The 23,897-nt window shown below is 38.6% G+C and overlaps 4 protein-coding genes and 1 long non-coding RNA gene across 6 annotated transcripts in view; 2 read left to right on the top strand and 3 right to left on the bottom strand.

Annotated features, from left to right (window-relative positions):
- Positions 1–1,631, top strand: part of ephb6 (eph receptor B6) — a 43,132-nt gene extending 41,501 nt beyond the window's left edge. The window contains exon 19 of the mRNA XM_061049210.1: positions 237–1,631. Coding sequence (XP_060905193.1) covers positions 237–342 — 106 coding nt within the window. The 3' untranslated portion in view covers positions 343–1,631. The remainder of the gene's footprint in view (positions 1–236) is intronic.
- LOC132983101 (uncharacterized) lies at positions 334–8,319 on the bottom strand. Its single transcript, XR_009674779.1, has 3 exons — positions 8,099–8,319; positions 5,399–5,507; positions 334–415 (listed from the first exon to the last, which is right to left on the bottom strand). It is a non-coding gene; the product is annotated as an uncharacterized LOC132983101 (long non-coding RNA).
- trpv6 (transient receptor potential cation channel, subfamily V, member 6) lies at positions 5,436–13,794 on the top strand. Its single transcript, XM_061049232.1, has 16 exons — positions 5,436–5,569; positions 5,705–5,802; positions 5,903–6,025; positions 7,070–7,210; positions 7,387–7,485; positions 7,598–7,773; positions 7,891–8,037; positions 8,137–8,216; positions 8,309–8,444; positions 9,147–9,233; positions 9,324–9,400; positions 9,492–9,657; positions 12,357–12,423; positions 12,557–12,825; positions 12,911–13,017; positions 13,375–13,794. The coding sequence occupies exons 1-16, from the start codon at positions 5,439–5,441 to the stop codon at positions 13,625–13,627; spliced, it is 2,157 nt and encodes a 718-aa protein (XP_060905215.1). The 5' UTR covers positions 5,436–5,438; the 3' UTR covers positions 13,628–13,794.
- Positions 13,690–18,981, bottom strand: si:dkey-26c10.5 (uncharacterized protein LOC563797 homolog). Of its 2 annotated transcripts, XM_061049316.1 has the most exons (7): positions 18,854–18,981; positions 18,522–18,626; positions 16,167–16,271; positions 15,792–15,911; positions 15,234–15,385; positions 15,048–15,145; positions 13,690–14,337 (listed from the first exon to the last, which is right to left on the bottom strand). In XM_061049316.1, the coding sequence occupies exons 1-7, from the start codon at positions 18,939–18,941 to the stop codon at positions 14,208–14,210; spliced, it is 798 nt and encodes a 265-aa protein (XP_060905299.1). In that variant the 5' UTR covers positions 18,942–18,981; the 3' UTR covers positions 13,690–14,207. The 2 variants fall into 2 exon arrangements, with proteins under 2 accessions (XP_060905299.1, XP_060905300.1); XM_061049317.1 differs by lacking the exons at positions 18,522–18,626; positions 18,854–18,981 and adding an exon at positions 16,358–16,776.
- A 576-nt stretch (positions 18,982–19,557) lies between these two features.
- zgc:92606 (uncharacterized protein LOC100000242 homolog) lies at positions 19,558–23,483 on the bottom strand. Its single transcript, XM_061049344.1, has 5 exons — positions 23,283–23,483; positions 21,978–22,067; positions 21,647–21,725; positions 20,403–20,521; positions 19,558–20,066 (listed from the first exon to the last, which is right to left on the bottom strand). Exons 2-5 carry the CDS (start codon positions 22,065–22,067, stop codon positions 20,001–20,003), a joined length of 354 nt encoding a protein of 117 aa, XP_060905327.1. The 5' UTR covers positions 23,283–23,483; the 3' UTR covers positions 19,558–20,000.
- Between the last annotated feature and the right edge of the window lie 414 nt (positions 23,484–23,897).

The following is a 23,897-nucleotide window of genomic DNA, read 5'->3' as shown; positions in this document are numbered from 1 at the left end:
GCTCGGCCATCTGCGCCCCTATTGTCATCATATTTTAGCTGATAACAAGATAAATGAATAACAAAACTCTGAAATTCCTCAATCCAATCCAACGTCCAATCTTTCCAATCCTGTCTCCTCGACATGACTTTTTATCCTTTGAAGCCCACGTCTACGCACAGCCTGAGCTACCACAGCAAGTGCATACAACAAGCTGAAGTGTTGAACTAACCCATGTTCATCTGCTCTCTCTTCAGAGACGTCCAGAACCTTGGGGTGAGCCTGCTGGGACACCAGAGGAAGATCTTCAGTGCAGCCCAGCAGCTCAGAGCCTATCTGACGCAGGGACAGGTGGAGGTGTGAAATCCACCCACATCACACCCTGTGCCATGGACTTCTGTGGTCTTCACATTCCTCTGCTTGTTGTGTCTGGTTTCTGAAACAGTTGTAAGGAGCACATTTAAAGCCAAAAAAACAAAAACTTTTTAAAGGAAAAGCCTCGACTGCAACTCTTTGCATTCTGAAAAAAACACCCGTTTAACAACCACAAGGTGAGAAAACGAAGAGACCAGTCTTCCTGCCGGCCACTAAAGACAAATAACTGAGGAGATTGCACTACTGGAGCTGCAGTCCCTGTCAAAGTGAGGGTAGGGAGTCACTGAAGAGGAGGACTTTGAAGATTGCTCGATTTTCTCACTAAAATTTCACTTTATTGTTGTCTGCCTTCTTCTCCCCTCACCCATCTTAAGTCCTACCTCTCACCTCCTCTTCCACTACTGTCCCTTTTATATCGCCCCGACCCTCAACAAGTACAAGAAAACCTATAAAAAATGTGTTTTATTTATTCTCATGGAGAACTCTCCACACAAAGAATTGCGTGAAGACAATCAAAGCCTTTTTCTACAATTTTTTGACATGTTTGTAAAGTTATATCACTCCCTCTCTACTTTAAACGCCGAAATGCTAAAACCTGTATGCAAAAAAAAAGAGAACAGGGTACTGCCTAGCAGCTTGTGTTTCACCGTGAGCTTTTTAGATACGTATAGTTTGTTGTATGCTGTAAATAACGACTGAGGTTAGACAAAGATGGCTGCCATGAAATTAGAAACACACTTTTAACTGTAAGCCATGTATTCCCCTCTTTAAGAGACGTATCAGCTCTGTTTGTACAGCTCACTCTCACTACGAGCAACGACAGAGCTCACGTGCTGCGACACTACAAGCTTCACCTCAGCTGCAAACACGAACGTCCGTCTGTGATGAATACAGAAGAAAAGAGCACGACCTTTATGTGTACATTTCACACTTCACCTCTTTTTGTTTGACTGCAAGAGTAAAGACACTGAGTCATTAAAGACGGACAAAATCTGATCTGATTAACACTTGAAGGAAGGAGGAGAAATGCTTTGTTAGTATGTTCCTGTGTGTGTGTGTGTGTGTGTGTGTGTGTGTGTGTGTGTGTGTGTGTGTGTGTGTGTGTGTGTGTGTGTGTGTGTGTGTGTGTGTGTGTGTGTGTGTGTGTGTGTGTGGTTTGAGGCAAGTGTGTCAGGCTACACACAATACTGGCTGTTTACTTGTATGAGCGTTTAACACTTCTTCATATTTGTGCAAATTTGTAAAATAAATGATATGATTTTATTTAAAATGTTGAATTTGCTTCTTATTTTCCAAAATCGGATCTACCCTTATCAGTTTTTTCACCTTCCATTCAACATTTTTTTAATTTTTGTATTTAAACTAGTCAGTATTTTGGGGACTATTTCTATTTTAATAGTTTTCAAAGAGAAAATCGTGCAAACAAGCTGTTAATGTTGCCCAGATTTAAAAGTGATTGTCATTTAGTTTACACTGAAAGAGTCATAACTGTTGGGACAAATGAACAAAAAGAGTTAAGTGGATGCAACAGAAAGACATTTTTATCACACATTTAAAATTGGAACCAGAAATCCAGACAGCGCTGTGAGGTTGTAGATAAAGATGTCAGTGTTTTTCGAGCTAAATGCTATTTTGACATGCTACTCAACATAACAATGTGAATATTCAGAAATGTAAAATGTTTTTTTTTTTACCATGTTTACAGTCCAAGTTTAGTTTTAGTTAAATAAACTATAGTTTCTAAGATTAGCTAATTAGCCACTGACTGAAAGTTCAGGTCATGCTGATAAAAATAACACATGGGAATTTAATCGTGAAACATTGAAACTTTCTAAATGAGAAGTTTTGTAGTTAAACACATTTTGTGCTTGTGCCAAAAGTCCTGGAAATCAATCCAAGAGCTGTCAGACATTTTACTGAAAACCAATCAATTCATTCAAACTAGTGTGTGATGCTGAAGGCTGTGATCCAGAAAATGTAAGAAGATCACCTTATTGAGTTTGTCTCATTCCCTGGGGACCATGAATGTCTGTACAGAATGTGATTGGCGATCTAATCAACAACTGTTGAGATATTTCACTGTCGGAACAAATTGGTGGAGAGACAAAGCGAGGGAGAAGCATTGAGAACTTTGTGAGCACCAGTTTAAGCTTTTATGCAGCCACACAAAAAATATATAATTTATTCACCTTGATGTACTTATATCACCTTCACAGCATGACACGGTGTACTAAGTGTGTTTCAGATTCCACAGATCAGCAGGTTTGAGTCAAATCGGAGTTTGGGATCTGCATGGATCAGCAGCAGTGCAAGAACAGACACTGGTTTCCCACATGCCCCACTGCTGCTGATATCATCATCATCAGATCTGACTGATAGTAAGACCGCTTACACAAACCCCCGTATTACTCTGCCAGTCTGAGGCAGCTGGCACTTTGTCCTATTTCTGACATAAAGTGTAATCACTGGTTTTACTGTCCCAGTGTCATTGTGCATTTTTATATCGAGTAGTCAGGCAGAGTCTAAACCTTCAGAATCTTATTTTTAAATCACAGTCATATATATATATATATATATATATATATATATATATATATATATATATATTGTGTTAATCTGAAATCTTCTAAGACAGTTATGTCAATAAATAGATCCTTAAAATACAACTAGATTATGTCCGTTTTCTGCGGCACATGAATTATGTAAAAGTTAGAAATAGTCCATGGCATGCTGAGAAAAGACTCATGATTCAATATGATGAATACAACAACGTTTAAAAATAAATAAATAAGAAGTAGAGCTGTTAGAAAAGCAGAGTGTAGTTAAGTTACACCCTGGCGGAGTGAAGTAGCAGTAAATAGAATATACATGTTAAATACACTACATCAACATTTAGCATAAATCTCATTGATGTAAATAAACATGTCATCCACTGTTGGATACTCTTAATAACACTTAAAGGACCTTCAAATGGCTTCAAACACTGATATTATCAGTATTAGTCTTATGTGGAATTTCTCATTTAATATGATCGTGCAGTCAGAAAAAAATACGACTTTAAGATGACGTTAATCCATGGAATCCTTTTTTAAAATATCCTAAAATGTGTAATTGAGTTAAAGACTTTCAACTGAGAGATCAAAGATGAAACTGTTGGAACATAAGTCTTCACATTCCAGTATGAGTGTTGTTTTTTTAAATAAAAAGATTCAAATATGTTAACCAACCCCCTCCCAAGAAAAACTTCTGAATTCCTTTTCTACTGATTGGGAGCAGAATCTTCAGTATTATGGGATGGTTTTGTTTAATGAGCTCTATTGTATTAGGTCACTCTGAATAAGAGCGCCTGTCACCTGGCATAAAAGCAGCAGAGGTGTCAGTAATAATTGTTTGCTGTTAACAGTGTTGTGAAAGAATTAGTGTTCAGAAACAGAAGACGGGCCGGCCGCAGAATCATGTTTTTACGCTGTTATTGTTTCTCTATAAAGACATTAACAGAGTGGAAACCACTGGTCTTTATGAGCCGACTTAAAGATGGTGCTCTGCGTCTGGTAAACAGCTATTATCTCCACACTACTCAATGACTGCCACATCTTCACCCATTAGCAGGGCCTCCTATACAGTCTCCTTAAACCATGTTTATCCTGCAGCTGACCGGCCCGTTAGTCACAACCTATAAATGTTGCAGCAAAACACCAACATGCTACATGACCAGAGATGTTGTATAAGTTCACTGATTCAGCAGTTTACAAATCATTCATTGATGTGTAGAAAAAGAAAATGTGTGATTCAGATGAAGTCGGTTTAAAAATGAAATAATTCGGGAATAAAGATTGAGAATTTTACAAAACATTATTATATGTGTCATTATCTTTGTTTTCCGCCTTGAGGAAAGTTACATGCTGCTGGTGACCAACAAATGATCATTATGGTCTTTGTCATGTGGCAATTATCGTGTTTGTGATCATTCCTGTTGACACATCAATGGTGCTCAACATTAAATCATTGTGAATGAAACTTGTTCTGTGTACAAGATGCAACATGTTAGAAAGTCACACATCACGTCCATTTTTACTCCACAAAAGAAATCCGGTTTGACCAGAGAATTAGCCCAATTATAGAACAACACGTAAAAAATGCATCTTGGACTATTGTCCATTAAGACCAGTTTTAAATGACAAATAATACATCATTGTGAACTAAACTTGTTCTATCTACAAGATGTGGCATGTTTGCAAAATATCCCAGTTTCACATCTAGAAAACTGCAGTTGGAACTATCTTGCTTTAATATCAGGTTTAAATTACAAACCCGGGTCCAGATTTACAATCTTGCAATTTCCAAACAGGTTTCCTTCACGGTTCACCAGAAACAATGACCGCAATGTGTTGACTGTCATGATGTTGCAGATATCTTAATAGTGGACATGCAGGTTTTGGTGGTAGTTAAGAGGAATGCAGACAGGCCTGGTGATAGCAGAGACATACTGGGATTAGGGGACTGGACTATTGTGGCTGCACTTCTAAGGTGACAGAATACAGGCGATAATTTCACATCTGAATGATAAAGGAGTTCCTAATCTGACGGTGAGTTGAATCTTTAAAGTGCAACTTTCTCTTTGGGATACATGACCTGCGGTGAGCGTCTACCTGCTCATTAAAGCCTCACTCTCTCTGTCCTACCTGACCTCTCCACCCATTCCCTCTCAATCCCTTCACACGTCTCCTCCCTCATGGCTTGCACGTATATATTGGTGACACCTCTGGGATTTCACTTCTCCACAGGAACATTTTAAAGGTGTTGTTTCCCATTTTGGCTGTGTGTTATGACTGAATATGAGCAGACATTGAGGAATTGGACTTTTACTTTTTAATGGTAAGATTGAGGCACTGTCACCTGTTTTTATTCCTTTCCCTTACTGTATTGTATTGTTTATTTTAAAAATGAATAAGATATCAAAATAATCCATGTTTAATGGACTGAATGACTCCTGCTTCTACGTTTTCATTCTTGTAATGTTTTCCTCCTTCAGCGTGGACCTCACCTTTTCTCCTGAGTTCCTTCCAGTCGAACATCAGGTGTCAATGTCTCCGTCTCTGGCCAGATCTGCTCCCAGCGAGCTCAACCATTGGTGGAGTCAGCTGAGGTTTCGCCTTCAGAACAAGAAAGGATGGAATGAGATGTTGGACGAGACGTTTCTGCTCTACACCAAATAGTAAGAAACTTATAAGACACTGTTTTGACCACTTTCTAGAATAAATGAGATCATGTATTAATTAATTTTAAGGAGATGTAAAGTAAAAGCACTTTGAATACAGTATTCATGTGTTTTCTGTTCTTCTCTCCTCAGTATAAATGATATTCCTCTCTTCTACGCGGCTAAAAAGAACAGTGTTGGCTGCATCAAGAAACTTCTTAGTTGTGCATCCACTAATATCTTTGAGAGAGGTATGACTAAACTGTGATTTGGCAGATTTACATTTTCTCTGTGCTGTGATTTTAGTGCAGTCTCAGTTTTAATCTGTGGAAATGTAATCGTGTCCTTCAGGAGCTCTGGGTGAGACGGCGCTTCATGTTGCCGCGATGAACGATAACCTAGACGCGGCTGAGGCTCTGATGGACGGAGCTCCTGAACTCATCAATGAACCCATGACCTCCGAGCTTTTTCAAGGTTGACACACATGAATACACTGACACAATAACCCTATATTATTAAAAACGATGAGACAAACTTATATAACAGATGAATAAATTGTCATAAAAATTGACTGATTACAAGCCAGTAATTTTACTAATCAAAAATCGTTCGATGTAACTGACACAAAAAAATAAACATGAGAGCATCGAAACCAGTAAATGACAGAATAAAAACACAAAGACTAGCTCTTATTGAACTTTGATGCCATCTCATTAACCTTTCTTACTGCATTTGAGTCAAAGTTAAAAAACAAAAAAGTGAATTATCAACAACAACAAAAAAAGGCTCTGACTAATAATAACACAGACATCAATTTACAAGTCCCAAATCTATACGGCCTCTTTCTGTTATAAGAGAGCAGGACACAGCTACATTAAATACAGAAAAGAACGAGTGTCTTCCTGGATTGGTATGTACTAGAGCTTGACCGATTAATCTGCCAGTCGATAATATTGACCGATATTAGCTTATCCAGTGACTATCAGTGTTGTCTAATTTAATCACAGATATGTGCTGATATTACTAGATTTATTCACCAGTAAAAAAAAAGCATTTCATTTGGCGTCATTGTATTACACTAGCAGTTCTCTTTCTGGCTGTGACCAGCGGAGTGTGCTATATGGACTACAACAAGCATTATTACTCTCAAGAGTGTCAAGCTGTGACGCACGTACATGCACAGTTTCTTTCTAGTTGAGTGACCTTGTTGTCTTCATTATATATCTTATCCACAAGTGTTTGATTTGCATTTGTGTGATCAACGCAATAAATCTACAGATTGAACATCTAAGAAAGATATTGGTTGCGGATCATTTCCCTCCCCAGTATCGATATCAGTATCGGCCCCAAAATTCTATATCGGTCGGCCCCTAGTATGTACAGTATCTCATTACATTTACTTTATTTACTCCAGTACAATTCTGAAGTAGTTCACTCAAGAGGTGAAACTGATGAAATAAGTATCAGGTATTTTACAGTGGACTGATGTATGTATGCGGACCCACTGCTCTGTCTCAGGTGTTACTCCTCTCCACATCGCCGTGGTCAATCAGAACATCAACCTGGTTCATCAGCTGATCAGTCGTGGGGGTGACGTGGCCACACCTCGAGTCACCGGTCTATACTTCAGGAAGAGGATAGGAGGACTCGTATATTACGGTGAGTCAGCAGGCCTAAAGTGAAATGTAGGAGGTTTCTGACTGTTCCTAATGAATGTGTAAGAGAGAATAGAGGAAGCTATTTTGGACCAGAGCTTCAGATTAATTATTGTAATTTATGCTTTTATGGAAAGCGATGGACCAATGTTGTTTTTAAAATAAACATTTGGTCAACAGGGGAGCACGTCCTGTCTTTTGCTGCGTGTGCAGGGAATGAGGACATTATCTCCATGGTAATTGAAGCAGGGGCCAGTACCAGAGTCCAGGATTACCGTGGTAGGAAATACTTCCTCCTGTCCTTTTTTTTTTTTTAAATCAATGTATTAGTCTACATTTTTGTTTTCTCTTCTTTTAACTTCTGTCTCTTGTTTCTTTTTTTTCTGTCTAGGTAACACAGTGCTTCACATTTTGGTTCTGCAGCCCAACAAGACGATTGCGTGCCAGGCCATTGACCTGATTATGGCACGCGATGTAGAGCTGGACCAGTCAGTGCCACTCGACATGGTGCCGAACTTCAGAGGCCTCACACCTTTCAAACTGGCTGCCAAAGAAGGAAACGTTGTGGTGAGAGCAGGGTGGGGACGGTGGGACTCGCAGGGTGAAAACTCAACATGAAAGGTGGAGCAGATTGTTTCTCTAATCCTGTCCTCACTGCCATGATTCTCTCCGTGTCTCCATCAGGCATTTCAGCACCTGGTTAATAAAAGGCGTGTGGTGCAGTGGAGTCTGGGTCCTTTGACTTCTAACCTGTACGACCTGACAGAGATTGACTCGTGGGCCGATGACTTGTCGGTGCTGGAGCTCATCGTGGGCAGTCACCAGAGAGAGGTAACAACAGAAGGGGAAATCTGGTGAAATTACAGAGAGGAATGAAGACTTTTATATTTACCTGAGGAGACATTTAAGTGATTATTTTGTTTTGTCCAGGCCAGAGGGATCCTGGAAGTGACCCCTGTGAGGCAGCTGGTTAGTCTGAAGTGGAACCTGTATGGAAAACATTACTTCAGGTAACAGTTAGTAAGTGGAGTCAAACATCTGAACCGTACACACATCAGATCTTTTCCTAACTGTGTTTCTTTCTCTTCTTCTCTTCTGTTAGGCTGCTAATGTTACTGTACCTCCTGTACATCGGGACCTTCACTCTGTGTTGTGCATATCGCCCTCTAAAGGACGCTCCAGAGAACTACACAAAGTCACACATGGATAAGACCATCCGAGTCCAGAAAACACTCAATGTATGTTAAAGTTATGAACACCTAAATGTGATTTATAGCACATCATCATTTAACTATGTAGTGATGCTAAAGAAATGTAGGACTATTAATAGTTTATATTTACTGAAGAACAATTGTTGAAATCAACATCATGTGTATTGAACAGCAGCAGTTTAAGAATCGATCAAATCTCTACTCCGATAACAAAACATGACTTTACAGGTAAAAGTCTGACATTCAAATCTTACTAATTTATTCACCTTATTATAATTTACAACTGATTCAATACATGAACAATACATGGCTTTTGCATAAAGGATTTTACTTTCTACCTTAAAAACATTACTAAATTTGAATACATGACTTCTACTTGTAATGAGTTTTTTTTTATAATGTGCTGCAGATCTCAATACTTTGTCCTTCCCAGGACCTTAAGTGGCCTTTTATTTTAAATTATCTTGGGGAAGGAGAGTTTATACATGCTTGTGGTTTAAATTACAATACAATCTGCAAGGTAGAATTGAAGAATAACCTAAATATAATCACAAAAACATGACCATACTAGAAGACTGTTTGGGCTTTGGCTCCTAATTTCCTTTTCACTAATTGTGTATGTGTGTGTAGATGTGTGCACCTGCACATGCCACATTGTACATTAATATGCTCTCATAATAATGTGCTTTTAATATTAAAGTATGAATATTTCCTCTCTGTGTGCCTCAGGAAAGTTACCTGACATATAAGGACAACCTGCGGCTGGTGGGTGAGATCATCAGTGTCTTGGGGGCTTTAGTCATCCTGTTGCTGGAGGTGAAATTATCAACTATGCTTCTAACACACTGCAGGGTATGATTTAAGGGTTTTCACTGATAACCTCCAATGTATTATCTTTTACACCAGATCCCTGACATACTGAGAGTGGGGGCAAGGCGATATTTTGGCCAGACAGCTCTAGGGGGCCCCTTCCATGTTATCTTGTGAGTACAAACACTTCTAAGCAGTAGAAACAAGCACATTGTTCCTCGTAATATCATTAACCTTACTGCTTTTTTGTTTTGTTCTGTCCAGAATCAGCTACGCCTGCTTGGTGGTGCTGCTGTGTGTGTTCAGAGCATGTGGGGTGCAGGGAGAGGCCGTGGTGATGGCGGTGTGTTTGGTTCTCGGCTGGTGTAACGTCATGTTCTTCGCTCGTGGTTTTGAAATGCTCGGCCCTTACGTCATCATGATACAGAAGGTAGGACGTCAGCACAGACACAGTGGTTGTAGATTATCCCACCGAAAGACAGTCTGACACTTGAGCCGATGATTTTAAGATTTATAGTAAATCCCCAACTAACGTAAGCGCAGGTAACATAACACACAAAAAGAAAAAGAAAAAAAGGTGTTACCTGTAATACAAAACCAGCTTGTAGCTGTTATTCTTGTACATAAATGTGTGTAAACCATATCTATGTCTAGAAACTACAAAAGAATACGTAGAAACGTACCGTTTTCCTCTTCGGGGGTGCTACGACATGAAACATTTTCCTTTTTTATCTTTAATTGTAGCCTACCATTTCCCCTCTCTTGAGTTACTATTGGGATATGTCGGAATTATTCTCTTACTTGAGTCGTTTCTAAATGTAAGCCTTTTGTTTAAGTAACAGGAAGTTAAAATTCATAGACTAAAATAAAATTCAAGTATCTCAAACCAGAGGTGTGGACTCGAGTCACATGACTTGGATCACAGATTTGATGACTTTGGACTCGACTTGACAAAATCATGAAAGACTTGCAACTCGACTTGGACTTCAACACCAATGACTTGGGACTTCACTTGGACTTGAGCCTAATGACTCGAAAATACTTGAGGTTTTAATGTTATTTTAGGTCCCATATATAATTTAGGGTTAGGGTTAGCGCAAAACACGGACGGAATCACGGAGTTTTACAATGAAAATATAATATCGTGGGATTTGCCTCAATGTGGGTGTGATTTATTAAAAAACCCTACGTTTTTATACCAAGTGTTTTTATAAAATACGCGCGTTTGGTGTACCTGCAGCTTCTCACTGCTGCTCCTCATCTGTTTACATGTTGCAGGCGCGAGCTGACACATACAAACACACACACACACACACACACACACACACAGTCACACGCACGCACGCACGCACACACGCACGCACCGGAACACCAGCCATTGCGCGTACCTATAGGTATTTACTTTTAGCGCGACACAGTCCGTGATCTGTATGGACCTTAATATCTACGGTCGATATGGACCAAGTCTTTATGCTCAGGAAGGTACATAATCCGGTCAAACGACCGTTTCGACTTTTCCCCGTTCTCTCTCAGCGTGTCTGCATACTGTATTTATCAACAATCAGCACATTGAAATTGGTAAGATGTTATCCCACAGCCTGCTGTAGTCTGGGAACGTCTTCACACACACTGTAAAAAAAAAAAGGGGGGGGAGCAAGGGTGGCCTGGGCACTAGGCATACTACCTTTTAAAAAATAATTAAAGGCGAGTTAATTTATATTTAAAAATGTCTCAATTTCCTGACATGATCTAATAAAATGACCCAAATCAGTGATCTGATCTAATGGAACATACTGCACATAATTCAGTCAAATAAAAATGGAAAAAACTGAATTTAGGAAAAATAAACAAAACAGAGTCAGTCGCACTGGTACTGTTATTTTATTTTAAGAAGTAGGCTAAATAAAATCATATAAGCAATCATGATTTGTGTAACTGTAACAAATTATTACTCTGTGAAAATGGCATTTAATTTGGTGACGAGAGCTAATGACTTGTTCAGGACTCGAAATTCAAAGGTTAGGACTTGTGACTCGACTTGAGACTTGCCTGTCTTTACTTGTGACTCGACTTGAGACTTGCCTGTCTTTACTTGTGACTCGACTTGAGACTTGCCTGTCTTTACTTGTGACTCGACTTGAGACTTGCCTGTCTTTACTTGGGACTTGACTCGGGACTTGAGACCAAAGACTTGAGACTTACTTGTGACTTGCAAAGCAATGACTTTGTCCCACCTCTGTCTCAAAGTACAGTTTCATTTGGTCTTTTCTGTAGATCTAAAACATAAAATAAATTCACATGGTACATGGTGGCCATGTTCATATGACGTCATTCTGAAGATTGAATATTTACTATCTATGGGAGGGATATGATGTCTTACTGTATTCCGAGGTATGAGTATAAATGGTTGGAATATGAAAAAATATTTATCATTCATTATCAGTTGAAGATCAACTTAAAATTGTGGACAATTGTGGCCAAATTAAGGTGAAAATCATTTGTATGGTGGCCTTGAAGGTCATCTGCAAACACATTTCACTAAATGCAATATATTTAATGTCACATTATAAAAAAAATTAAACAAACACAAAACTATTTCATGAAATGCAAACATTTTATTAAAACATTAAAATAATTCTTGAAAGGTAAAAACATTTTGTAAAACACGAAGACATTTCTTCAAAGGCAGAAAAATGTAATGAAACTAAAACATTTCTCTTAGTGTCTTTGTGTTTCAAGAAATGTTTTTGCATGTCACAAAAACTTTTTGCGTTTCAGGAATTGATGAAACTCAATTGATGACTTTTTTTGAGTTTAGTGAGATGCTTTTTGCATTCATTGAAATGTTTTGGCAGTTGACCTTCAGGGCCACTGTACAGCTAATGCTAGTATTAGGCTCACTAACCAGATAATATTAAAGTCCATAAAGACCATAAAGTCACACAGAAAATTCTGCTGCATGAATATAGTAGAAGGGAGCTCATGAGTCATGTACAGTAGAAATGGCAACTTGTTCCACACCTGTTCTGAAATGTTATGGAAGTGGATGTATTTAGTTTTTCTTCTGGGTTTGAGGTTCACCTATTTGTGTTTGCAAGCTGACCCACTGTGTGTCTCATTTCCCCCTAGATTATATTTGGAGACCTGACAAAGTTCATGTGGCTGAGTTTCATTGTTCTCATTGGTTTTTCCACCTGTGAGTATATTCTTGGCGACATGCACACACAAACCTTTAACCCTCACAAAGCCTGTATGGGAAGAAATTATTGAAATAACAATGTTTTAGACTTTTCCACTGCCTCACAGATGTATAAATCTTTTCCTCTCAGCACTGTGGATGGTGTACATGACCCAGGAGCCTGAGTCCATCCCGTCATACCGTTCCTTCCCTATCACCCTCTTCTCCCAGTTTGAGCTCAGCGTGGGCCTCATAGATCTGCCTGTGGACCACACCATCGCAACCCCGCCGATTGTCCATGTGCTGCACTGTGCCTTCTCTGTGGTCTCCTACATCCTGCTACTAAATCTACTCATAGCCATGATGAGCGACACACACTGGAGGGTGGCTCAGGAGAGAGATGAGCTCTGGAGGACTCAGGTAAACAGAAATGCTCAGAGACACCTCATCATCCTGTCCCTGTGGTTTACTGTATCAGAGTAACAGCTGTTATGATGTTGTTCAGGTGGTAGCCACGACATTAATGCTGGAGAGGAGGCTGCCTCGCTGCCTGTGGCCTCGGCTCGGGGTTTGTGGGCTTAACTACGGTCTGAGAGAGCGTTGGTATCTCAGGTAAGACAGTACGTCAAGAACAGAGACAAAAGTCTTGATGCTAGAGAAAAAACAGTTTTATATAAGGTTATTGATAGGTTTATGTTTAGGTTAATAAGTGTTAAGGAGGCACCAATATGATACCATGGATATGTTTTAAGTCCTATGATTGCTAAACAAACCGTTTATGGCTGTGTTCAAATGGAGTTTATGCCAATGCCATGGTAATAGTTTAGAGGTTTCTGCCAATTCATTCTTTTGTAGGTATCTTTTAAGTCCAATTTTAGGAATGGTGTAAAAAAAATCTTTTGGAGTACTCCTAAGAATACCATGATCCTCTGATGAACTTTAAAAGCTGCGTCACTGTTTTCTTTGCAGGGTTGAGGACAGAAACGACCCAATGTTCCAAAAGATGCGGCGTTACATCAAAGCTTTCTCCAAAGAGGACGAACAGAACGAAAAGACGGATGCAACGAAGGGATCGATGTCAGGAACCCCCAAGCTCAGACCTAAACACAGAGGAGGTTATAACAAGAGGAGGTCTCTGACAGGGTGGCAGATGATCCGCCACAGTGCTCTGGGTTTTGAGATGGAGATGGAGGAGCCAGAGGAGGACATTAAATTTGTTTAAGTAGAGACACTGACTGGACATTTAGTGATCATGAGTGTCAAAAGAAAAAAACTTGCAAGAAGAGGACTCAACTGGTTTATTCTGTTTGTATAGAAAATGGTGCAATTATGTCTGCAGTATTATGCTATGGAAAAGAGCAAGTTATTTTTGTAGCAGTAAAAACAAAATATGTAGCATTAACTATATGCTAAGCTAAAAAAAAGTTTAATTTAGACATTAAACTTATTATATTGTTAATAAGACATTTTTATACGAGAATAAAAATCTTGTTGAAAAAAAATCGACTTTCTCTGTTTTGTACAAAGTCAAAGAGCAGTTAAGAAACATGCAGTGAATTAGACAGAGGTACCTTAATCAGCACTTGTGTTCCTCTTAAATATCTGGAAATGAGTACCGTCAAATAAAACTGTCTTAACAAATATTCAAGCATCAAAATATAAAACTATTCCCCTTTTTGCTGTATGCTTATGATTGAGTTGTGAAATGGAAATAAGAAGAAAGTAGATTGTTACTGAGGAGTTGATACATGTAAGGAGAATTGGGGTTTTCTCAACATTCTGTTAAAAGAAATGTGATGCTGTCAGTATCCCAGCTGACAGATGAAGTATGAGGAGGCTTGGCAGGGAGCTTTCAGCCAGTTCTTCTCAGCAGGTCGTTCACTGCCGAGGAGCCCACAGTTCCCTTCAGACGCAACATCTGTAGCCCAGTAACTACAACAAGAAAAAAGTGTATTGTTATTTTTTTTTACAGGCAAACATAAAAGTCACCATAGCCACTGGACATCCCCCATTGGCTGTTTGGCTAATGGTTGATGGGATGTGACGATATTTAGACAGGAGGATGGAGCTGAAGAACAAGGGGCTAGTAAAAGCTAAGTTAAGAGCTAATACTAGTGCAAACTTGGTTAGTAAGGTGCATCGGTACTGATATTAATAGTGATGACCTACAAAAGCGAATGAGGCCATCACCTTCAAGATTCACTTTTTCTATAGTTATTTTTAATACCTGAAATTGCTGTTTGGTGTCAGAAGGATTAATAGCACACTGAAGTTAGAGCTATTTTTAAAATGTACACAGCAAAGGTTCCTGATGAGAGGTATATTAAAGTGGGCAATGAAGCAGGGGCAGATTTTACACTATATAAGAAGACAAAAAAAGCCGATATGAGATACTGCTTGGTCCACAGGGGGCACCAACGTTGATCCAAACTGAATGTTCCTCACAGGAGCTTTAACTGAAATATTCATTTGGATGTTTATTTAGGCAATCTAAAAACAGGCATTTTAAACAATTGTTCTTGTTAAATAAAAAAAGAAGCTGACCCGTTTAAGTTTCAAATGTTCTGTGAGACACATCACATGTGTTGTGTACAGGGTAACATCCTGTTACTGAATCATTTAAGACATTTTTCAAGAATCACCTCTCTCTCAGTACGGTGTTGTTGACCCAGGACCATGTGGAACCCTTCTGTCTCAGTCCAATCCAGTAATTCAATTGACCCTTCATGGTCAGAAAAGTCTTAAAGAGAGAAAGCAACAGTCACATTCACAAAATATTGTCAATGGTTTTACGTCAGAGTCAGGGAAGGAAGCGATCTCACATCTACCTGGGTCTCGGGGCTGGAGATGATGGCCAGAGCTCCTCCTCTCGAGCTGCAGTTTCTCTGGCTCTCATCCCAGCTCAGCCTGAAGGTGGACAGGTAAAAACATGATCGGCCAAAAGTCAGCCAATCGTCGGCACACTGTCGGCAGCCCATATCTGCAGAGAGAGGGATCGTATTAAAATGAAAAATAAAACAAACAAAAAAAACTAAAGATGGTTCTGTAAAAGTAAATTAAGTGCACATGTAAATAATGAAGACCAGGGCATTCCCTCTTTTTCTATCTTTGGAAGGTGTACATGTGTGCCTGTGGGGAATCAATCAAACATTTCAAATCAAGATGAAATGATAAAAAGGTTATTTAGTTTTCATTTTAAAAATTACTTAGAAAACAAGCACATTATCCAACTTCCTCCAGGGTCTGTCTGAGCAGCAATTATAGTGAGTGTGAAAGCAGAAATGACTCTAAAACGACGGTGCCATTTGTCCATCTTTGAGCTTGTTTGTTGTTTTGTTTCTTTGACTTGAACAGGGTGTTTTCTGCGGAGCATTTTTCACACTCACATTGGAGCTGAACATTTGGAAACAGAGCCTGGCAGCGGCTGTAGCTGCAGGTTGTTGCACTCTGCCTGGTTGCTGCTATGGTTTCCTCTCTCTCTGGGCACAGTGTGGATCCAGTTTGGGCTAGAAAACAGAGACAAGAGGGAGGAGTTCTAAGGGAGAAGAAATGACGCCTGCAGGCTACAGCAGTGAAACCCGACACGCTTATTGTTCTTGTGTTATTATGGTCTGTTTTAGCAAAACAAGAATAAAAGCAACAGAATCCTGACATAAACAGTATGTGTCTGTTTTTTCTTTCATTTCTACACTGCTTCTTTAATAATCATGGTCAGGAGAGGATTGTTTTCATAGTCCTGACATATGGCTGCAGACACTCACGTTTCACACTGAGGAGGATGACGACCAGCAGTAGCACCAAGCAGATTATTGTGAGGAACACACACGCAATGCGGTACAGACGTAGGTTTCCCTCAGTCTTTTTACCTAAAAGAGGGAAATATCAGTTAGTGAGACTATACAAAACACAAACTACGAACAAGCCAGGATGAAAACACACTGCTCTGGCCTACCTTTCTCAGCCTGCAGATCAACAGATAACTCAGACTCAGGTGATAAATTTGCTTCGGCTTCGTCTTTTTTATCCCCGCCATAACTGCGCCAGAATTTGATGTACATGGAGAAAAGAGGTTCTGGGACTTGTTAAGGGGTTTCCTGCTCCTTCTGTCTGATCTGCCAACTCAAGTCTACTTGCCCTTTTAAGAAACCCCCCTCCTTGTCTTGTTGCCATAGCAACATGACATCACTGATTACTAAATTATTAAAGGAGCACAGTGCTCAGCTTGTCCTTAAATTTCCCAAAACTTTTCCAGGATCTGTGTCCTGCTTCCTGTTTAAGAACGAGGGAGAGTGAGAGACACGGACAGACAACAAAGGCCCGCAGTCGATAGACTACAAAAAAACAAAAGATAGGATTTCTGTCTCAAGGCCATTTCAGATTAGTGTTTGCATCAAACACAGGTCAGAGACAGCATGTTGGGTCGTCACTGACACAGATTGAAAACTTTAAATATGCTTTTAAAGTACAGGCTAAAGTTAGACCGTTCCATTTTAGTCTTTGTTATAATAAATCAGTGTATTGTCAAAACAACAACACACACTGCAGTGCTATGAGGCAGTGTCACTGTGTTCTCGCTCTTTTTTTCTGGTGAGATATATAAAGAAGTCATAAGACTGACTTAAACACTGTTAAACACTTTATCTGACACTAAAGTTGTCAGATAAAGTGTTTAACAGCACGTGCAGAAACAGACTTTGTTTCATTTTCCACAGCAAGGATTCTCGATGAGTGATACATTTGACTGGTTAAAGAAAGCAGGCTGAGATCTCTGGCTAATGCACTGCTTATGATCAAACTATGAAGGGGCTTCTTGAAATCTTTGTTTGGGTTAAACATACAGGAGCGAGGGATAGCGGGTGTTGTTAGATGTAACACATTTCACAGTATTAAAAGGTACCACAGGGTCCGCCAAAATCAAACTGAAATGTTCTCACAGGAGCTTTAAAGAATGGTGGATGTTTCATTACAAACAGAGCAGCAGTGTCAAAGGGACGGTGCGTTACTCTGTCTAATAACAGGGAAGAACAGGTAAATGGTGAAATGTAACTTACTTGAAAACACAGAAGCTTTAATCATGAATGTCTTTTCTGTGGCAGAATTTGAACTTAGAGTAGCACAGGTGTTTCTAAAATGTTAGACAGCTGAATGTTTATTCATCTGTCTCTATGTTCTATGACATTTTAACATGTTAGGGGCAACTGGAGGAAATAAATGGCATGCATTCATTTTATAGAGAACATGTGTGTTGTTGTTGTCCTGCAGTCACATGTCAACATGGCTGTATTTCAGATATTTTAGCATAGTTATAAGAGCCTTTTGATACTTACAGCTTTAACTTTGTTTTCATGTTGGAAAACGCTACATTAACATTTATGACTAAACAAGTTTAAATTTAGTGTGACATTAACTCCTTCCAAATAAATAGAGTTAACTTGAAAATAATTAAAAATATGAAATGTATTACTAGTTGCTATCTTTTATCAGTTTGTGTATTAATTGTAATGCAAATTTCAAAATACATTTCAAAATTGTATACATTTAATTAACTTAATTAGAAACGGCCTACATTGAATTGTTTTCACTTTCTTAAATTTGATCTTTTGCAACCTTTCATTCGTGACAGTGAAATAGATCTTTCTCATTCTTCCCCTCGATAAGTCTAACAGAACAGACTTCAAACTACTATCAACATTGTGTTTAATACAGCTGGTTTTCTAAGTGAGTAGATCAATGATTGCAATTTTTTTTAAATAACCTTTTTCTGAGGTTATTCTTTCAATGAATCTTAGAAGATTTTCTCAGTCATCACTGCAAAAAAAACATCTTTGAATTTCCCCAAAATTACCCACTGATTTAAACTTCTGCTTTCTTTTTATTGCTTTTTTTCCAAGAAGCATTACGCTTACATCACGACTTCTTGACTTGACTTTACTCTGTATGTGCGGCAAGATGTCACATATCAGAAATCAACTGCAACTTTCAATGCTGTGTCAGCTTTGTTTAAAAAAAATGTAATACACAGGGAGTCGTGCTCACACACGAGCGGAAACATGTTATTTCCGTACCTTTCCATTCTTCATTTGACAGCAGACACTCACTTCATAAAAACATGTTACCTTCTTCTGTATTAACTCGAGTTCGTCCAGGAAAAGCTTCTGCATAGATGTTCTCAGATGGACTGCATAGTTTAGCATAGTGGTGTGGTTTTTCTTCCTCTAACACTAAACAGAAATACAAATGAAAACATTGAACTGAGACATGAATATCTGTGATTTGCTTCAAAAATATCCAACACATTTTGACCTTCAGTAGAGCAATATCACATCAATTACAACTTGATGAAATATTTTTTAATTAAAATGTTTCAATTTGTGTGTATTCTAAAAACAATCAATTTCATGAGGTATTAATCATGAGGTTTGACCTGATTTAGTTAAATTCGCATTACCTTCAGTTTTGACCTCCAGCACAGGTTCACTTGCTCCTTCATCCTCTTCTTTTCTCTCTCCCTCGGTGCTAATGTCTTGCATCTCCATGACTCTTTTCTTGTGTGTCTCTAAGTTTCGATTCACTAGGGAAGTCTTTCAAAGTGGTCTAATCGACTGATAATGAGGTTACGTAATGTCTGCAAGCCATGCAGAAGACGATGCAGACCAAATACCTGTTGCAAGAATTATGTGACATGAAATCTGTAACTTGTCAAATATATATATATATATATATATATATATATACCAGAAATATTACCACACCTAAAAGTGACCACATCATCAACATAGGGACGGCTGAACACTTCCCCATTAAGATTTCTCTTTCTGTCTTGGGTGTTTCTGCTTAAGCACATGTCTGAAATCATGGTAGCCTTAGGGGAAGATAAGAGTGTCTGAATTTTATCTGACATTACTTCATATTCTTTATAATTTGTAATGACCACTATTGTGATTCAAATGTATCACTCTCTGCTCTAAAAAAGCAGAATATATAAAAACATCACACTTGAATCTTCCTGAAGGATTAGAAAGTTGAGCACAAAGGTCTTACAATGAAAATGTTTGGATTAAAATAAGAGTTCTGTCTTTGTGTTGACATCTGAAACCTGAGGCATGCAAACATTCACATTCATATTTACATGATATGAAATCATCACAAATATTTTATGCATTTTCATTTTTATTTTCCACAAAAGTTTATGATATTAATTTACAAAAACAAAATACTATTTGCATTAAATACAGATGACTGAGAAAGATAACGAGAGCCCCATCAACATAATTTTACAATGCTTTTTTTTTTTTGTCCTTTTTATTCATGCTTCCTGTTTCTTCTTTCACCAAGTAAGGAATCATCAGAACCTGTCATGTTCTACAAGGGTACTACATTTTATTACTCACCCTGAAATACTGTCAAAGGTAAACCCATGTTCAGTCCCTCTACCTTTTAATCCACCTGCACTGTAGTTACTTATCAAAACATAATATAAAGAATAATAGTGGCTTGAAGCATTACAGACAGCCTTAACACTTTATCCCTCAGACTGTCTCACTTTTTCTCCTCTCATTCTTGCACTCTCTCTTTCTCTGGTCTTTTGTCCTCCCTCAGGCACCGTACACGCTCTCATTACTGTAAGTCATGTAGAGGAACAGGTCCTCTTCGTGGTGCTCCTGGAGAAAAACAAAGCAGAGAATAATGTAAGTTCAGTGAGCTGCAGTTTTTTGTTGTTTATTTCACTTTCAGAATGACTATTCAATCAAGTGGGTCAGCTTCTTTTTTTCTTCTTTCTGTTTCTGTCTGGTTAACGGTCAGTGTTGAAATAAAAAAGGGAAGCAATAATGCTTTCTAAGCTCATACGTGGCTGTGGGGACATTTTGGGTGTCAATGAGTAAGGTTTAAAAAATGTCTGTTAATCTGATATTGAGCATTCATGTTTGTAATTATGTTTGTACTCATGCTGGTGATTCTCAAGTGAACATGGGTGTACAGTAGGAGGCCGCGGTTACCTCATACACAGCAGAGAGAGGGGAGCTGGATGGGGGGAGGGAGTTGTTGACGAAGAAGAAGAGTGCCTCCTCCGGTCTCAAAGACACCCGCTGACGGATGAGGAAGCACAGCTGGCCCACTAAAAAAAGGAAGCAGAGAAAGAGAGCGAGGTGGTCAGCAAGTGTCAAGATCTCCAGTTTCATTTGATGTGAAGAGGAAGAAAACAAGAAACTGTGGGGTATGACCAGTACACTGGTCACATGGGGACAGGGTCAGTGATGTGAAAAAAAGGTTTAGTAGGAGAAGACAGCTAACATCAGCGTCTTCCGCGAAGTAATGATTGCAACATTTGTGTTGTATTGTTTCTATGTGATAGATATTTTCATAGTAGAGATTTTGTACTTGTGGCAGCAGAAAAAGCAAATGTTGAATAAATAAGATCGACTCATGAGCAGATACGAGAAATACCAGGACACATCCTAATTAGAATGTAACAATCTATAATGTTTTAAATACTTTCCTGATTTTCCTGTTATGATGTCACGAAACGTCTGTGAAAAAAGGGTTTAATCATCCACAGCTAAGAAAAGGCGTGTCTGTAAGACGTAGATATTCTAATGGAACTGTCATGCTGCCACATGCATCACAAACAGCACGACTGCTCATTGTTTGTTAGCGGGACGCTTTCTGAAGAAATTAACCTGAAGCAGTGTTGTCAAAGTCACAGGTGGCCAGGAGAAATACTGTATATTGTATGGCTGATCTAAGGAATCTAAGTGAATACCTGATTTCTAAATCAATTTAGAAATCAGGTATTCACTTAGATTGTAATTATTTGGGTTTATGGGTAAAAGTTGCCAGATATAAAAAAAAATGTAATCTTTTGTCAAACAGAGAGCACCGACAATTTTAAAAATCCATGCAGTCAAAACAACAACAACAACAACAACAACAAAAGGATTATACACCAACATTGTTTGTTTATGTTGTGTGTCAGGCCCACGTATTTCATTGGTTGTATAACAATTTTTTCCCTCCAAACATGATCTCAGTAAGGGTCAGAAAAACAAATCTGTCATGCTGTAACACTCATCAATAAGACAGTTCACATGTCAAACAGAGCCACCTTGTCTTTGGATTCTGAAAGCTCTGGGAGGCTGAATATAGAAATATGTGACCTCTGGGTAGTTTGTGAGACATTTGATGTAATTTGACAGATACAAGAAAGGGTTTAAGTTATGTTGCATGTTCATTTGTGTATTACCTGTTAAATCTGAGGGCACTAAGTATTTCTTCTTGTCCAGCTCAGGAGCTCTTGACCTCGAGGCCCTCTCCACAATGATCTGGTTAAAAAAGAACAAAAATAAATTCATCCTCGTGACAAAGAGGGGATGTATCTATGTGCAAATAATCGATTCAACAACAATTAAAGTCATCATAAGAACTAAGTATTAAACTGAGATTTAGTCATTAAAGAATGGTGTTAAAATAAAAAAACTAGAAGACCATGACTACAAACATCATTTCATGACAAAGTTTCATTCACTACAGCTCACTAACAGTACATTCATCTTTGATCTGATTGTCATATTTACCGGTATCTTGTCAGGATGTTTGGCCCGAACTCTCTCTCCCTCTGCTCTCCTCACCTCTAGTGGTACTGACCGCTGGTACTGACTGCCCATCTGAAAACAGCCCCAGATAACATGAAGTCCCTCACAATAGCATTATTTACCAAGAAGACAAAGGAGAGAGAGCACTGGCTGACTTCACCAACCAGTGCATTCAGGCAACAAGTGATATTGACCTCCTGAAGAGCACATCATTGTTTGCTGCAAGATGAGATGGAGGCATCTTTCATGAAGTGTTCTGCTGAGGCCATATTAGGACAGGATGTTTTGAGAATATGCATTTGCCATCGGATATTGCACTATTGCTTATACAAAAAAAAATCTCCATATATCGGTTTGTATAAAGTTAGCAGGGACCCTTATCATTGCTGGACTATTTTACAACATTATTGGAAAACAGGATTTTTCAGCAGTATAATGAAATACATTGATCGTATCAATGTTTGTATTCAAGAGTAAATTATTGTGTAGGCAGAAAAATAATATTTGCTTTTGTTTTGACTTTTTCAATTTCATTTTAATCAAACAAGAAAATAATGCAAAACATTCTTGGATTCCAGTTTTCGTATGAGAAGATTTTTGACTTACATACTTTCCTATATTTATTAATATTTTAGCTTTAAATAATTTCAGTGGATTTTCCCCAAAACACTTGATTAATACTATCATTATTATTATTATTATTATTATTATTATTAATAATATATAAAATGTGTATAACATGGTTGAAGATTAAATATATAGTCAGAAATTGTAGTTTTAATTAACACTTTATCAAAACATCCGCATTACTTTACATCAGATACCCCTAAATCACTGCTACTGTGCGCACTGTTTAGAACCTGTGAGAAAATAAACAGAGTGAAACTCTCGCCCACACTATATCACACTTAATGGTCAGCCACTCCTCACCACATTTCTCGTTTTTTAAGTGTATCTATTAAAAAAAAATTTAAAAAAAAGGTTGTGGTCAGTAGACACCAGTATCTGAGGTCACCGTGTTTCGGGGTCATCGTGGACTGAGGCCACGTCACATGAACACCACTGAAACAGGACCGCTAACGCATACCTCCTCGGTCTGCTTTACACGAAACCACCGAGCCCGATACTATACTTTTCAAAGAGTAGTTTCAGACAACTCCACGTTTGAATAAAACAATGAAATGTAGCCTTAGCTCACTAAATAAACATATGTTTGTGATGTTAGAAAACAACAGCAACTAGTGCTAACGAGTGACGCTAACGCCTCAAAGAGACGTTCCTGTTCACATACCTTTTAAAAAGACAAAAACAAGTTTTACTCAAGACAGGACGAATACAGAAAACTCCACTAGTCCCTTGGGCTGCCTGATGTCCCAAATGGTTTTCCTGTTTGACATACAATAGCGGAAATTACAGTTGTAAAGAAAGGGAATGCGCTCTATGCCAAAGATGTCGACTGTTCTACTGCTGAAGGAAAACAACAACAAATACTGCAAACCCCGCCTACAACATCTGTGACCAATCAGAGACGAGTTTTTAGACTGACAGTGGAATGTGTCCATTCAGAAGGGAGAAAAGGCAGGACCACGGTGCTCTTATTGGATAGTTTTGGTGTCAACTTACATTTTTTGCCACCCAGTTTTCTGTGAGTGACAGCAGTTAGAACCAATAGCAGGTCTTTGAAAATGGACCAGGCCACCGCGGGGTCACGCCTTTATACTGACTACGTGCGCGTCGTGAGTGCCTTGTTTCATTACGTGTACTGTTTGTTTTGTTCTGTAAACAGCTCCTGCAGACAAATGCAATTAATCCAAGCAAGACGCACGGTAGTCAACGTGCAACACTAGTAAACGATTTCCTCCTAATTGATTCTGAAACACATTTTTTTAATAGAAAATAAGC

This window comes from Labrus mixtus, chromosome 11, assembly GCF_963584025.1.
Source record: "Labrus mixtus chromosome 11, fLabMix1.1, whole genome shotgun sequence".
Taxonomy (NCBI): Eukaryota; Metazoa; Chordata; class Actinopteri; order Labriformes; family Labridae; genus Labrus; species Labrus mixtus.
The sequence above is the reverse complement of the archived record's forward strand: the minus strand, read 5'-3'. Positions and strand labels throughout refer to the sequence as shown.